General features: G+C 39.3%; 1 protein-coding gene across 5 annotated transcripts in view; it reads right to left on the bottom strand.

The window, feature by feature from the left end:
• Nucleotides 1-16,861, bottom strand: part of LPGAT1 (lysophosphatidylglycerol acyltransferase 1) — a 143,953-nt gene that overhangs the window by 1,435 nt on the left and 125,657 nt on the right. For 3 of the 5 annotated variants that reach the window (XM_074949302.1, XM_074949299.1, XM_074949301.1), the window contains exon 7: nucleotides 2,201-2,259. In XM_074949302.1, coding sequence (XP_074805403.1) covers nucleotides 2,201-2,259 — 59 coding nt within the window. Of the gene's footprint in view, nucleotides 1-2,200; nucleotides 2,260-4,327; nucleotides 10,196-14,664; nucleotides 14,772-16,861 lie in introns of those variants that run through there. The other 2 variants (XM_074949300.1, XM_074949303.1) reach the window with 1 other exon arrangement.

Below are 16,861 nucleotides of genomic sequence, written 5' to 3'. Positions count from 1 at the left end.
GTCCACACTGAAGTTTGTGCTGCCATGTCTACACTGCTATTTTAGCCATGCTAGGGCTATCCTTGCTGCAATCATGCCTTGGACTGCATTGTAAACATTCCCTTGGGACGTTCCATGAGCTTCAGCTCTGAGCTCTGGAGGGTCGGGCCTACCCTGGCAAAATTTAAGATCCATGATTTACGATCATTGCAGCTTCACCAGTGGTGGCAGCAGTGCAGACTCAGCATATTCAAGGCTCAAGTGCTTTAACCAGCCTCAGAGTAGAGTTATGAGGTGGTCTGAATATCCAAGCCCTGCTACCCCCAGTGAAGGTGCATCAGTGGTGAAAGAGAGGTTCTAAACTGGCCAGGGTAGCTGCATGTGAGCTATCACCCCATCCAAGGGGAAGGGTTCTCCGTCTCATGCAAAACCCAGGGGCACAGCCCCAGGATCGCATGCATCTCAGGAAGTCTGTGCAGCAGGGCAGCTTTGCTATAATTTGGGCTCTTACCACTGAGTGCTTGTTGACTAGCCACACCTGTGTCAGCAAATTTGGAGGAGATGATGGTATGTAGGGCAGTCACACTACAGCCCGTATCCTCAAAAAGCAGCATTTGCAGGATCTGGGGAAGGATGATGCCATTTGGGCTCCTCCTTTGTGTATCTGTCACCCCCTCAATACAAAGGAGCACATGTGCATGGAACGGACAATAATATGTCTGTTGACTGAACTTGCTGCTGGGATGTAACAATGAAATGGGAGCCCAAGGGTTAATTGCCCTCACTGTTAAAAGTGTGCCTTATTTCTGTTCAATTTGTTTAGGGTCAGCTTCCAACCATTGAATCTAGTTATGCCATTTCCTGCTAGATTACAGAGCTGTCTAGTATCAGCAATCTCTTCTCCCTGTAGCCTGTGGTCATGTCACCTCTTAACCTTCTCTTGGAGAAACTAGATTGAGATTTTAGTCTCACTGTAAGGCAGGTTTTGGAGATCTGGAATTATTCTTGTGGGTCTTTTTACTGATCCCTTTCCAATTTGTCAACATCCTTTTTGAAGCAAGGACCACAGAACTGGAGACAGTAGTGCAGTAAAAGTTTCTCTAATACCACCACCCTACCCCAACTTGTTATATACCCTTGTATGCATTCAAGGATCATGTTCTCACTCTTAGCTACAGCACGGCCCTGGGAGCTCCTGTTCAACAGATTACCTACCATGACCCCTAAATCCTTTTCAGAGTAACTGCTTGTAAATGTAGGCCCTCATTTTTTAATTGTGACCTCAATTCTGTGTTCCTAGATGGAGGACCTTGCATTTGGCTGAATTATGTTGTTCAAATGAGCCCATCTTAACAAGTGATCCACGTTGGTCTATATAACTGACCTGTCCCAGTCATTTACCCTGTACCAATTGTGTGTGTCATCTGCAAATTTTACCAGCAGTGATTTCATATTTTCTTCCAGATAATTGATAATTATCTGGAATAGCATTGGGCTTAGAAGAGATCCATGGAGGTACCCCACAAGATGATGATTCTTTATTTAAAATTAGTTTTTGAGATTTATCAGTTAATCAGTTTTTAATCCATTTCATATGTGCTACATCGATTTTTGTATAGTGCTTTTTTTAAAAAAAAAAAAATAATCAGACCATACAGAAATAAGGCAAATACGTACAGAAGCCTAGGTATATTATCATCAACATAGTTACCTTTGTCAGCCAAACTTGTAATCCCATCAAAACACAGTATCAAGGTGGTTTGACAAGACTTTTTTCCCCCCCACATAGCACTATGTTGGTTGGCCTTAATTATGTTACCATCTTTTAATTATTTACTGATGGCTTAGACTAACTGGTGTATAATTATCTGAGTCGTCCCATTTACTCTTTTTAAATACTGGCACAATATTAACTTTTTTCCAGTCCTTTCAAATTTCCCTAGTATTCCAAAATTTATCAAAAATCAACATTAATGGTTCAGTGAGCACCTCTGCCAATTCTTTCAATACTCTTGGGTGCAAGTTGGCTGTTCCTGCCAATTTAAAAATGTTTAATATTCAAATAATATCCATGGGTCCTACAAATGCCTATCACAACATGTGGTGTACTTCATCCAGTGCACTAAATGCCACAATAACTATGTGGGTGAAATGAGACAATCACTATATTATTGAATTAATTCACACAGGAAAATGATAAAAGACAAAAACACCACATCACCTGTGGGTGAACACTTTTCACAAAGTGATCTCTCCATTTCTGACCTCTCGGTCCTCATCCTAAAAGGAAAACAGCAAAACACCTTCAAAAGATGAGCCTGGGAGCTGAAATTCATAATTTTGCTAGACACTAAAAATCATGGACTGGATTTATGGCTTATTACAACAATCTATAACCCACTAACAATCCCCCAACAGCTGCCTTCTCCCCCTTTTCCCCCCCCAGAAGGTGTTAACAAGGCACTTCAACTTGAATGGTCCCTTGAAATATGTTGTTTACTTATGCGAAACAATCTGTTCCACTTGTATTTAGACATGACATTCCGAGTACATTTCCCATCCCAGTCCTAAAGAAGAGCTCTGTGTAAGCTCAGAAGCTTCTCTCTCTCACCAACAAAAATTGGTCCACTAAAGATATTACCTCATCCACCTTGTCTAATATTCAAACTGACAGGTATTTCCAAGGAGTGTTTCAAAAATTCAGTTAATAATGTTTAACAATGTTATTAAATAAGCATTTTCTAGTCATCTCTTAAGATATTAGAACCAGTTATCTTTGAGATTCCATGGAACATCACAGCCCCACTCTCATGAGCAGGACTTAATCACATCAGCCAGCTAGCTAGGTATGAAAATAGAGATGAAACAGAAATGCATGAAGAACTAGAATGGATTCAGTTGTCAATTTATGCAGGGTTGGGGCTGAAGACCCCTAAAGGGGTGCATCTACACAGGGATATTAGTAACAGGGCCCCTTCCCAGGAACAGTGAGTAGCGTGTTCTCTCCTTTGAGCCTGCAGTGGTTGAAGCCATGCTGACCTTTTCAGGGTCGCACATTTTCCCTACAATTGGGCTCTGTGAAGGAGCGCCTGCCCCACACTGGACTCAAAGGGGTTAAGAGAGCCCTTGGGTGGCTTCTCAGGAAGCATCCCGAGAAGGGCTGCGAGGAGCAGCCAATCAGGGCTGGGCTGGCCCGGCCCATATAAAGAAGGGCTGCAGAGCAGAGCAGCTTCAGTCACTCCCTGGAGCTTGAGGAGGGAGGACCAGCTGCCTTGCAGGCTGAAGGCAGCAAACACCATGGACAGAGCAGTGCTGCAGGCAGAGACCCAGGGGGCTAAAGACAGCTCCTGGAGGGCTGCAGGCTGAGGCCCTGAGGCAAGGGCAAAGAGGGTGCTGGGGCCTCAGGGAAGTGGCCCAGGGAGATATACTGAGGAGTCGGAGGGGAAGCAGCAAGTGGTGGCCACGCACAGCGTCCCTGGGCAGGCCTGGATCTCTCTCCTCCCTCACCACTGAGGAAGTGGCCAGACATTGGGCTGCAGTTGCCACTGAGGGCAGTGGCTGGACCCTTGGACTGCAGTACGTTCCTCCGGAACGGGGGGAGCACAGAGTGCGACAAAACTGGAGGGCTGTGTCATGAAGAGGATGTCGCAGTCCTTGGAGGGACGTGGTTCCAGGAATGGAGGAGGTGACGGGCGGAGCACCACCATGGCAAGGCACACTGGTTACCAGAGCTTATTCCCATATTGGCCGTGAGGAGGCACTGGAGTGGTGAGTGGATCCTGTTACAAGCTCTCAGAGTTTGTCAGGCTCTTACAGGTACTCATTTTTACCTCCAACTCATGGTCCCAGCATTGTGGCCACCATGCTTAAGATGGACATGAAGCCATGGCTCCCTTTAAAAGAAGCCTACACTCAATGAGATGGAGAGGTAGCAGTTGAGAAATGCATTGCTGGGCACTGACTTTGTCTCTCCTATAAATGGGTTAAATGCACTATATTTACAGCATTCTGAGCCCTTATCAGCTTGGGGTGGCAGATGAAAAGAACCAGGGAGCGAGAGAGAGAAACAAACTTGGGACTGGAAATTGAATCCCGTGTCTCTTGCATCCCAGTATCACCACTGAACCAGCCGCAGAAAGAACTCTGTTTTTGAGTCAGTTTCACACTGTACATGATTTGTTGCCATATCCCTTTATAAGCTTAACGTGTGTGCGTGCACACGTATCACTCAAGTCACCTTTGTTGTTTTCTGCCTCAGCTGAAATTCTTGGTGTTTGCTAAGCCAGGAATCCACCAGACAAATTAACAGATCACCAGAAAAGCGAAGTACAAGATTATCAGAGTCCTGAGAGGTAAAAATTTATTGATTTATATCTATCTGATCAGCATGTTATATGGTCACACCTGCTCATACAGCTGACATTCTCATAGCCAAAGAGAGATTTTTTTTGTCCTTTAAAAAATACATTTTTTTCCAGCAGGAAGGAACTTTTTTGTTTTTTTGTTTTAAAACCCAAACATTTTCATATTAAGTAGGAATTAAAAACAATGGCTTTTTTCAACACAGTAGAATAGGGCTGGTCAGCACTGGATCTCATAGTGCTTTAAATTCAGCTTTCACGTTTCCGCTCACCCCCTTTTTTCTATACACTTTTTTCACAGAAAAACACAAACAAAACCCAGAAGGGAAATGAAGAGGTAGACATAACTACAACCATTGCACTGTTCTACCGATTATGCAAGATGCCTCAGTGTACTCCAAAGAGTTCCATTTTTCTGTTACCTATTACTGTGTACAATATTATTTGTTAAAATGTTAACTTAACAACACTAAAAATGACACTTGGTAAGTGCTACTGTTAAGATATATAGTCCAGGGCCACGGAATGTATGGCGCAGTGTATACTGCTTTGCCTAGCTGAAGTTGTTTAAAATTAGAGCGCTTCACGCATCAGAAACATACAAGATGGCAACACTTTCTAGGAAAAAACTGAATTCCCATCTTTCTAGCTTGAAGGCAGTCCATGGCTTACTTATGGCCCAGATTCTGTATTCTTTACATGCTCTGAACTTCCATCACCTTCAAGGAGGATTTTAGATGTAGAAAAAATGCATGGCTTGGCTCTAGAATCTTTGGGCCAAATTCTGCAGTCCTTACTCCAGCAAAGCTTCCAATGAACGTAAAGAAAGTTTTGCTGGAGAAAGGAGTTGCAGAGGTTGCTCTTCCTCTTCCCACCTTTTTCTTTTGTTAGTTCAAAAATCAGTTCTGACCCAGAAAGACAAGTCTCCAGAAACAGCAACGATCTATAATTTTAAATTAATACTGAAATACAGTAATAACATATATGCACTAACTAAAACCCAAGCTGCACTGGGAGCAGAAACACAATTTTGCTACTTGATGTTTCCATGGTAACCACAGTGGACATTTAGTACAACCTTACCCTTCCACATCAAACAAAAATATCATATCAACGATGAAGGGTTAAAACCATGGAATCGTGAAAAATCAACTTTATTTTGTGTCACACTTAAACAAAAAGAGTCACCTCTTAGTCTCTGTAAAGAAACATCTCTTTTGGTATCTGTATCTAAATTACTGAAAAATGTCTTGGTTGTTGCAAAGATTTGATAAAAATATCCAAGGAAGAAGTAAGTAAAATAAATCCAAGTGTGACCAGCCCTTTGCAAAATCACTTTTCGTAACTAACTACAAGTTTTTGCATTCACTCTGACCATACACAACAAAACGCAGATACACAACAGGGAGAGGGAAAATTCAGAGAGACTAACATTAACAATATGGCATCAAGAAAACTAAATTTCGTTGTACAAAATAAACACCTTTTTGTTATAAGTTTAAAGGAAATCAACTCACTTTAACACAACAGATGTTCAATGTATAATTGTTTTATTACCCAATGGTAAAATAAAAAGTTTAACTGTAAAATGCATAGACTCCTTACTTTTAAAGATTTTTCTCTGTATCACAGCCATGTAGCCTACAGTTGTACACAATAAAAATAAGACAATTCAGAAATGTTAATAATGTGTGCAGACCTTGCAACTCAAGTACAGGTGGTTTTTCTTTTTAATTTTGCTTTTCCAACTGTTTTAAAAACAATTAAATGTAAAAGTTAACACACATGCAATTTTGCAAAATACCACATTTTCTTTCATATGGCTGCATTATTTCCAAACAGTACAGTACCTTCATTCGTACAGTTACTTTATTCCATCTGATTTTGTTATATCAGCACAAAATAGTTCAGGCCAACTACCAAAAAACCAAAACCAAACCCAAACCTTAACCCCCAAACACTTTTGCAATTTGGAAATCCCAGATTTAAGTAGCTTTGGTCCCAAGGTAAATTTTATGCCAAGGTAAAGTGGACCAGTCTAATACCTGCCACACACAGTATTCGGTATTTTTATTGTTTTCTACAAACAGATGTAAAGGTTCACAGCACTTGTGGCAATGAGGGGAGGGAAAAAACAAAAAAAAGACAGTTCGCTCCATCTTTTTGTGAATAACGAATACCACCCCAACAGTAGTTATATTTTAGATGCAGTAAGTTGCACCTTATTTCTGATGACTTCTAGAAGAGAAAGATTTATTTATTTATTTTAACCGAGAAACACAAATAAAAGCCTGGCTTTTTAAATATGACTAAAGCAACTTAAAAAAACCCTCTTTCAAGACAAATCATGACTGAAAGAGTTGGTCGAACGGTTTGTAAGTTACAAGAGGAGCTGTACAGAAAGGATAGTCACAAAAGGGAAAAAAAACAGCGGTTCCATAATTTGTGAATGGTACAATGTTAATCATTTATGGGATCCAAAAAGCAGCAACTCTGAACTACTAAGGCTATATTGTTTGTTCACAAAGTGGTTATTAACCAATTTAAAAAGATGTACAATCTAAAACATGGAACCAACATTTGCAGTTTTTAAAAAATTCTCTTTAGTTCTCCCTCATGTTCTAAAGTAGTAGAAAAATTAACAGTTCCACAATCTGTATAATTAAATGTCCTACAGATATTTTCACCCTGCATTGTTTTAGATATTCCCCCACAATACTGCTCCTTACACCATCAATTCAAAGTTGTATTAATTATACTGCAACTTGGCAGGTACTTTTACCATTAAATTAATTTTCTACTAGATGCATTTTTCTCTCCAGAGAAAACTGTTCTAAACAGAAATCCCCTGGGTAGCTTGCAGCAAAGTGTCCACTACTGCTATGATCACGAACCAGGTGCAGGTAACTGAACTATCACTCAAAGGAGTTGCATATTTTACAAGATAGCCTGCTAATCTCCAAACAGTCTAGACCAGCAGGGTATTTAATTACCATATTTCCTATATATTACCTATATTTTATATGTTTTTTCCCTTAATAAAAAAAATCCTTTTAACACTCCTGTTTTATTCTCCTTCATAAACTAGCATCTAAGTCCACGATGGGATGGTACTTCTACTCAGAATTCCTAACAGCAGTGTCTTTCCAATGTCACCTAATTCAACCATGCACGACACACATTCTTCACATCTTCCAGTGCAGATAGGAGAGAACCAATCTAATGTGACTTAATCTCCCCATTGAAACTACAATCAGTGCCTTAAAAATATTTTGCAATATAAAAAAAGGGAACAGGTTGAATAATAACCAAACGAACTGGGTAAATCATATGCCCATCTCAGCACACTACTGCTCACTCCTACTATTTCATTAGGCAGCATGTGAGTACTTAGTGTGTCACGCTAGGTCACTGGAAACAACATACTGCATTAGAAAAGCAATATACTCTTTGCATGCAGTATGAGGTTTATAATGAACAGTAGTTTGATGCATGCTACTGTTGTGCAACTTGCTTAGACACAATCTTCCCTTTCTATATCAACCCCTTCAACTTATTTTGTTTTGAATTGGGAACGTTGGAATGTGAGTAACAACCACATAGTTCCAACCAAATCATATGTTAGTAAGACAAATAAAAACAGTCTGCCACTTGCACTCTGCAGATCGTTTCCAGTACACTCTTGTTCAGACCTGGCCTGCTATTTACAGCCACATTTATGATGGTTGGTATTGAACTTCCCTCCTGAAATATGGCAGATGAAATGCATTGCTTACTTCAGTTATAGTTTAACAAGAATGGACTGAAGTGTAAAGGAAAATTCTCATGTTCCAAACTGGCCTCCCTTTGCAGTATTTTGTTTGATTTTGTTCTTACACTGCAATTCAGCTCAGTGTGTAGGGGGGGTGTGGGTGTTAGTTATCAGGAAGTTTGAGTTTGAAAACTGCAGCTTATACTGAACACTAAGCTAAACATTAACACTGTCTTCTGCATTTCACCTGTAGTGGTATCGTAATCGTCCATGAGGTATTTCAGTTGATCTTCTATAATGCATCATTTTGTTATCAGCCATGAAAATTCACATCTTTCCCTTTTTTTGGTTTGTTTTCCCCCAAAAGCAAAAGGAAAAATATGAAGCTATGTTTTGTATTTTTATTCTGTACACTACTTATCAAAACTGGTTCTCATGAGCTTAAGGAAAAACAGGGAATCTATACCACAAACTCAACATATACAACTACTGTTGGCTTACTTTGCTCTCAGTAAAGTTACAATCCATGAAAGATAATACACCATAGTAACGCTAAGTTCTGACTACATGTTCTGTACTTATAAAGAGTAATGGTATTCTAGGAATAGTTCTTTTTTATCTCTGTAATCACATGAACATGATGCCAACTAAACCTGTCAGAAGTGGGAACCCACAGCGCTGACTTCCCATCAAAAGATTTGTAAGCCAGACATAGGAAAATCTGTTTTGTGCCAGGCTGCCTTTTAATTCTTCTTTTAGTCAGACTGACACTTTCAGCATGGTGGCAGGTTAATACTGCTCTCTGTATAGTTATTCCTTCCTCCCTCCTCCCCCCAACAAATAGGTTGAACATTTTCCTATAGCTTTAGGCCAGCACTTATACCCACTTTTTTTTTTTTTATAAGACACCAACTTCCTAATATTCTTCCTAAGCAAAATATTGATGATTTGGCATTGATTTGCTTAAACCCTGCCACAAACGTATTTAGTGCTGTTGCAACAAATGGAAAAAAGGTTTCTAAGCTATAACACCATCATATTGGCTAAAGTTTGGTATCCAACACAGAAGGGCAGCAGGAAGAGTTAATGCCTCTTAAAATTCCAAGTTGCTATAGATAAAGCTTGCTTTTTCCTGTAAGCTATATACCTTTCCTTCACTGTATTTTCATCTTTAAAAGTGCATTTTGCAAAAAGACAATCATCAATTTATGGAACACATTTTAAACACAAAAGGGAACTAATCAAGTGATGTGACTTTTTAAAGTTCCCTCACAAGAAGGAATACACTGGAACATGGAACTCAATGGTAATGGGCTGATTTATCAGGCGCACATCATTTTTAAACACATTATGATACTGAAACACCTTTCTGAGCACTGTTTTCTCCCAAAAAACATTGCTGACACTGGCTCTCACTTGGGTGTTGTCCTTAGGAATGGTGTGTCTAATACAACGATGGCTGATCAAGGAGCAGTTAAGATACTGTAACCAGCTCTGCAGAATGTTTAACTGATCCCAGCAGTAAAACTTGAGTTTTTGCAAATGAAGGATCTCTAGCCACACAACTTGTAGTGCAGACTACTGGAGAAACAAAATTGATGAATTTTCTGAGCTTTAACTACAATGCCAAGAAATAGCTGCGGTGTTAGAACTTTTTTGTTGCAGACTTTCTTCTACAGTGGTTGTACAATTGCACCTCTTGTCCAAATGCTGAATTTGCTTAAGAGTGTGAGGGGTATCCACCTTTTAAAAATATGGACAGTTCTTAAAATACATCAGGTCACGATATTACTGATCCTCACTTTTAGTGGAGTTTAAAATCTCCCCTAAGAGGGGTTAAAATCCATCCAGCATTTTCCTTTATTCTTGTATATTCACATTTGCACACATAAACATGATGCAGATTTTCAAGAGCCTGGCTTCTCAAAGTGTCCTCAGGTCCCTTTCAACTTCTAAAATAGGCAATGATAAAAATACTGAAGGATGCAGTACCACATAACGCCCGACAAAAATGCAAGGGACTGTATGACAATTAGCCACAAGTTGTTGAGGGTCATCTCTCGGGAAATAGCCTTTGCTTGACCCTGAAGAGGAGGAAAAGCTCCTAGAAGACAAGAAATAGCATTGTTAATCCTTCTGCAATAGGCGCTATAGTTTACGAGTGCACTATTCTTTAGCAGCATTGCCTGTGCTGACAGTGATGGTGGCTACAAGGAATCCGATGGTTGTCTGCCTTAGGGTGGTAATTTTTCAGAATATAATTTCCTACAGTACAATTTCTGTCTTTACAGAGTGGGAAAAAATGTTAAATTAGTGTTCCTTCCATAGTGGTAAAAACAAATACAATTAGGTGGCCCAACATGGATTTTCCTAGCTGTTATTTGTCAAAATGCTTTCCCTCCCAACCTGATCATTATCTCAAACACATCTCTTTAAGTCTTTGAATTTAAGACTTTGCTTTAGTTTCACTCAGTGTGAACGTTCTCCAGCCAGAGTGGCTGCCAAGTGTCATCTCACGTGACAATCATGCATTTGGCATCCTGTGTCTGCCCACATCTCAGCCAGAATCTCAGTCACTGAGTTGGGCTTGTGCTGCAAACAAGAGTTGCAAATATGCCTATGGCCACTAGAGGCTACGGTGACCAGATGTCCTGATTTTAGGGACAGTCCCGATATTTGGGAATTTTTCTTATATAGGCACCTATTACTCCCAACTCCCATCCCGATATTTCACACTTTCTATCTGATCACCCTACTAGAGGCTGCTATGGAGCCTGAATTCAGGCCAGCAAGTGGTCTGCTGGTCTTTCCTCTGGCTACTCCCAGTGCTGGATCTGAGTAGGGACAGAACATCAGCAGGTGTTGGCTGACCAGTAGGGACAGAAGATGAGAGGACTCAGTACTACCCTCAGGTTCTTCCAACTGGACACTCAGACACCTCAGACCCCAGGCCTCGCAGTGAGACCCTAGCCAGATCTCTTGCTCTCCCAGACAGCATCTGTCCACCTACCCCAGACACCGCCACACCAAACTATAACTCAGCAATCCTAGACGCCAGACTGCAGCCTATCCCAGAACCCCTAGACTCCAGTCCCACTTGCCCACCCTATGCATGCCTAAAGCCTTATAACTGCCAAGTTTTGCACAGCTGTGTGTCCTACCCCTGCCACAACTTGGGGCAGGATAAAGTTGACCATAAACTGAACTTTATGGTCATATGCAAAGTATTTGCAAATATGCAAGTTACTACATTAAATAATTTGCATAAAATGTCAAAGCTGCACAAAACTTGGCAGTTGTGAAGCAGTTTTTTCCATTTTTCATGTGCAAAGCTGGTATTAAAAACCCTCCTCATGATACTACAAATTAGAAGTGCTTGCAGGGGCATTATGGGAGCACCACTAAGTTTCGTCTAAAAGAAGTGGATGGATGGAAGAGGAAAGTCATACCAGTACAACTTTACCTTTTCACATTAGAATTTACAAACAGCATAGATTTAGACATAGCAGTGAGTTTATACATACATATCACTGCTTCCACATTTGTTATCTCTGGTGAACTGCACCCATAGAAATGTTTAAGAAAAAAACTTAGTGTAGACAAGGCTTTTCTCTCTCTCCCTACGAACACACTAGGTCGTATATAAACTTTGACAAATTACCTCCCACCAGCCTGGAGAGAATCTCTCTTTCTCTCTCAGAAGACAGCCTCTCCACCCCATTTATTCACCAACAACTCAGACTTGGTTACGCACGCACAATTCACCCTTTGCATATCTATCTATCCAGTCACCACTGCATTCGCTCATTCTTATTCATCCCCACCCAAATAATCAATTCTCTCTCCTGCCCCAGTTCTCAGCAAAGTCTCTTTAAAAGTGCTCCAGGGTTATATGATAGAGCATTTCTCCAGTCTAATTTGGGAGTGCTTGATATCTAGTCAGCAAAAAGGAAAGTTTTGCAAAAAAGTGTGTGCTTTCAATTATTTTTAAGATTAATTTCACCGGCTCTCTCCAAATAAAAACATTCTAACAGAGAACAGATATTGTAGATTGCTTGTCTCTTTATTTTTAAACTTTTTGAATTATATTACTGCAGTTAAAAACAAAACTACATACAAACCCCAAACTAAGTTTTTTTTTTTAAACAAACACTGATCATTCACTGGGCTACTATGTTTTTAATACTGCACAGTCACTTGCTTCTGAGTAAAGTTCCTGCATGCCACAATTCAGTCTGAGGAAAGCTTTACAAGCTGAGACATGAATCACTAAAATAGTATTTATGAAGAAAGTGAAAGTGATGAAACAACCGTAGTGGTTGCAGCAGGCACAGTGATATATAATGTGGCAGCAAAACAAAAAAAAAGCAAGTGCTTCACCAAAGCGCTGACATTCCCTTCACATTTAGCCTGAGGACCTACTGGCAGTATTGTCACTGAATTGAGAGCAGCTCTTCTGCAATAAGATATCACAGGGTAAAATTATAGGAGCAAATCCTCCACTTGTGTTAACTGTCATAACTAAACTAAGCTAATTTAGACGAGCTAAGGGTCTGCTCCAGGGTGTATTAATTTATGACTACTTCCATTGACAATATACTAAGCATCAATTAAACTATAATCTAGCTCTTAGAAAAATAGATGTTTACATACATGAATGTACCTAGAACTAATAGTTTTTGAGCAAGGAATTAGGAGGTTTTCATTTTGCTGCTTGGAATTCTTAGCTAATCAAATCATTTAGGTTTTTCACTGCCACAACTTTAAAGCACTGTCTATACAGCTGGTTTTAGAACACCAGCATGAGCCCCGCTACCCTGAGTCTGTTAACCTGGGCTGGGAGACTCGCTCCCATTCACTACAAAATGCTGTGCAGACATCCCTAAGGCCCCAATCTTGCAATGTACTTCACCCACATGGGGCTCCAATGAAGTCAGAGACTTTGTAATTGTGCAAGGTCTGCCCACATGCAACACATTACAGGATCTGACCCAATAAAGATGTTTTTGGATATAAAGACCCATTGTATTTGAGTATTTTGATGAGTGAGATGAGTCTGATATGGCAAAAGGCTAGTTATTCTTCTCAAAGTGAGGTGCACATGACGTATTATAGTTGGATGTTGAGATTTTATTAATATTTCAAGCACCCACCATATTTACAAATTATAATAATATCTCTAAAGTTTTATGAAATGATCAACCATTAGTATTAACAATGAATAATCCAATCTCTTTTTACCATAGAGACACTTTGGAATGTTGAACTTAACCGAGTGGGCTGACTGGATGACTGTTTTAGGCAACTGCACAAGAAATTTAACAAAGAAGCTTTGTTTTCCTATAAAAAGGCAAATAATTTGCAGTATTTCAAACCCAGTCACTCTAATCAGGTAACATCACTGTCTGATAAATTTCCTTTCCTACATATAAATGTCTAAATGAAAAACTCAATGTTTTTCACTCATCCAGTTTTGTAAAGGAAAAACCAAAAAGCCCCCCAAAATAAAAACTAACAAAACTGTTGTTTTTTTCTTATCATGGTTAATTTATCTTTTCTCTATATGGTACAAAAACACAGGGCTATTAGAGGACAGCTGGTAAACTTCAATGTTGGTCAAATGGAAAAGGATAAAAACCTTGAGGAAATGTATCCCCAGCTTTATTTTCAAAGAAGAGTGCATATAAAAATGAAGTTACAAAATGTGTGATACTTGCCAGTGTCCCTTCAGCAATATACCAGCATCCCATAATTTGTTTAGAACTCTGATCTACCTTCGTTTAGGATACTTTATTGTATGCTGTGTTGTATTTACAATATTCCTTCATGTTCTGAGGGAGTGTGTGGGGTCTGGTGCTTGGACTAGGACTCCTGAGTTCTATGACACTGATTTGCTGTGAATCCTGCGGAAAGTCACAACCTCTTTGTGCTTCAGTTTAATAGGCACAGTGATCCAATATGGCATTTTCTGACTCACTGTCCATCTAGTTCATTATCCTGTCCCTAACAGTAGACAGTTACCGGATACATCAGAGGAAGGTGTACGAACGAACAGTGGACAGATGTGGTTTAATTTGTCCCCCAGAGAAGCCTCATCTTAACCCCTATTCATTAAAAATTTTAAGCTCTGAAGCATGAAGTTTTATATCACTTCCAAAACTTGTAAGCATTAACTCTTAGTATTTTTGGTATACATATAAAGATCCAGTCGCTCTTTGAATCTTGAGCTAAATTCTTGCTCTTAGTGACATCTTATGGCAATGAGTTCCACAGTCTAAGTATATGGTGAATGAAAATGGGATTTTCTTTTAACAGCTTTGCATTTGTCACCTTTTGATTTCACCTCTGCTCTGAGGCAGGAAGAACAGAATCTCCTGATCGCTCCTCTGTATATGATTCATTATTTTATATACTTTCCCCAGACACAAAACATGGATAACAAATGTCTGTTTCATGATGGTGTTATGACTAGTAATTAAATGTTCTTAAAATTATTCTGAGATCCTTGCATGACAGCCAGTATGGAAATGCAAACCATTATTAAGTGTTCTCTTAGGGAAGACAACATGCTACCTGTTTTGTAAAAATGTGACAAGAGATCCTCTTTTTCAATGAATCGTTGATATAGCCAATCAGTGAGGGCTTCAGGTTGTGCAGGTACATCTTTAATTGGAAAAATCCTACCAAAAGAAAGAACAGAACAATGTGACTGGATCTATTAAAGTCATTCTACATGTAAGAAAGCCCCCTACTTTTCCCTCAAAAATACACGAGAACAGAATAAAACTATTAAATTGGTCTGTGTTCCCTCTCATTTACAGCTCAAATAATACTTAACCTTCAAAACAGTGGAATATTTCAGATCACCAGTCAAATGAATGCTAAGGACACAGAAATCATCAGTACCTAGCAACTGCAGATCATCAAGGCTGCACAGAGCCCACACACCTCTGCAGTGTACAAAGGCTTAAATAAAAAAAAAAAAAAAAAAAAAAGGTGTAGTGTGATATGCATGCCTATTTTTCCTATAAAAATGATCCATGGACAATAGAATTGGTGGATAAAAAAAACAAACAAACCCACCCACCCCAACACCATACACTCTGAGAAGATTCTTCTCCCCTCTTTGGGAAGGAAATTCTTTGGGATTTGAGGATTTGTGAAGGATGTTGTTAGCATTAATAGCTCTTCTGTGTCTCAGAACAAATCACCCTTTATGCCCAACAATGAAACTGCTCTATCTGTCTGGAATTTTTAAAGCAGGTTACACAATGCTAAATCTTCAGTGTATAAGCATACTGAAATATTGCTACAAGATTTTAACAAGCAACAATATAAGCTAAATCTGATTAATATTTATATGTAAATAAAATAGCTCACTGTATAAAGAGATCTAAAGATGAGCCTATCACATGACAGCAGGGATAGATAGAGGGGAGGGCAAGAAGATATTACCCAGTGATACCATTAAAACCATTTGTTTTGTTTTATGGTATAAGCCAAATCCTGCCTACCTGAGCAGGGTTAGATAGTTGCATATGTGGGTGTGCTTTAGAATATCCATACCTGCACCCAGAAATGAAGGACAATTTTAAGATTATATTAGGCTAACCATTTAAAAAGCACTACTTTTTACAATTTTTTTTTGTGGGGGAGACAGGCAAAATCAGAGAACTTTATGGCACAACTGTTTACAAAGTTAACCAGTGATTCTTATGATAATTATGGGACACCACATGCAACAATTCTACATAAAGCAATAAAGTTGGATTTTTTACCAGACTGTTATACCAGTATTGAAAGCAATATAATCTGATTTCCCAAACTGCGACAAACGATCTAACAATTTTAAGCCAGAATGCTGGCAGTATATTCAGAAACATCAATTAAAATTTAAAACTATTTCCATATAGCCTACATTATTTACTCCTGGGGAGGCACACTTCTTGCCTTCTGAACTTTCAGGATGCCAAGATAAGTGGATTGGTAGTTTTCTTTATATTTTCTAAGGGAGTGACAATTACAATGTCTTTGTAACCTTGTTACAGGGTTTCAAGCTTGGCCTCCCGATTTTGGTACTTTTGTCAGAATATCTAGGTTGGATTCTAGATGTTCCAGTAATTTTTTAACATTTAACTACAGAAGTGGGACCAAAGAACCAATCTCATGTCAAAGTGTCAAAATGAGGTGGCTTATTATGAAGCGCTTCTTAGAAACATTTTCCCCAATGTATGAAGAGGATCACTAACTTTTAAACTATGGCCTAAAGGGCAGTGAAGCTCCATAGTGAATGCATATTTCCCCATAAATCTGGCCTCTTATCTAACTAATTTGCTCATTAAACATCTTGCGAATAAAAAAAAGCCACCCTTTTCACTATACCAATTACCATCCCCATTATATCACTTTCCTTTTCTCAGAGAGCATGTTTTAGCCTCAGCAAGCCTGGGGAAAGAAAGAAAAGAAAGGTCAGGGAACAAATGCTCTCCACTCTCATTACTGGACTCTCTAATATAAGTGCCTTTCGGCTTCTCTTATATAAGACTGCTTCGTGTGCCTTGGTCTCCCAAGTAAATGCAAGAGACAACTGTATCTATGTGGCCTGAAAAAGGCAGTCTGAAGTGAAATTATTTTTATAATAGATTGTGTTTTCTGCTGCACCTTCCATTTGTCCTTCTCACGCTTTGCTATGCATTTATTTTCTTCAGTGGACTTTTCACTGCTATTTAAACATGGAATTCATTAGGCTGAAAAGGATTTGAGGTAACAG

The sequence above is a fragment of the Natator depressus genome, chromosome 3 (assembly GCF_965152275.1).
Source record: "Natator depressus isolate rNatDep1 chromosome 3, rNatDep2.hap1, whole genome shotgun sequence".
In the NCBI taxonomy this organism is placed as follows: domain Eukaryota; kingdom Metazoa; phylum Chordata; order Testudines; family Cheloniidae; genus Natator; species Natator depressus.
Note: the sequence above shows the minus strand (reverse complement) of the source record. Positions and strands in the feature narration are given on the sequence as shown.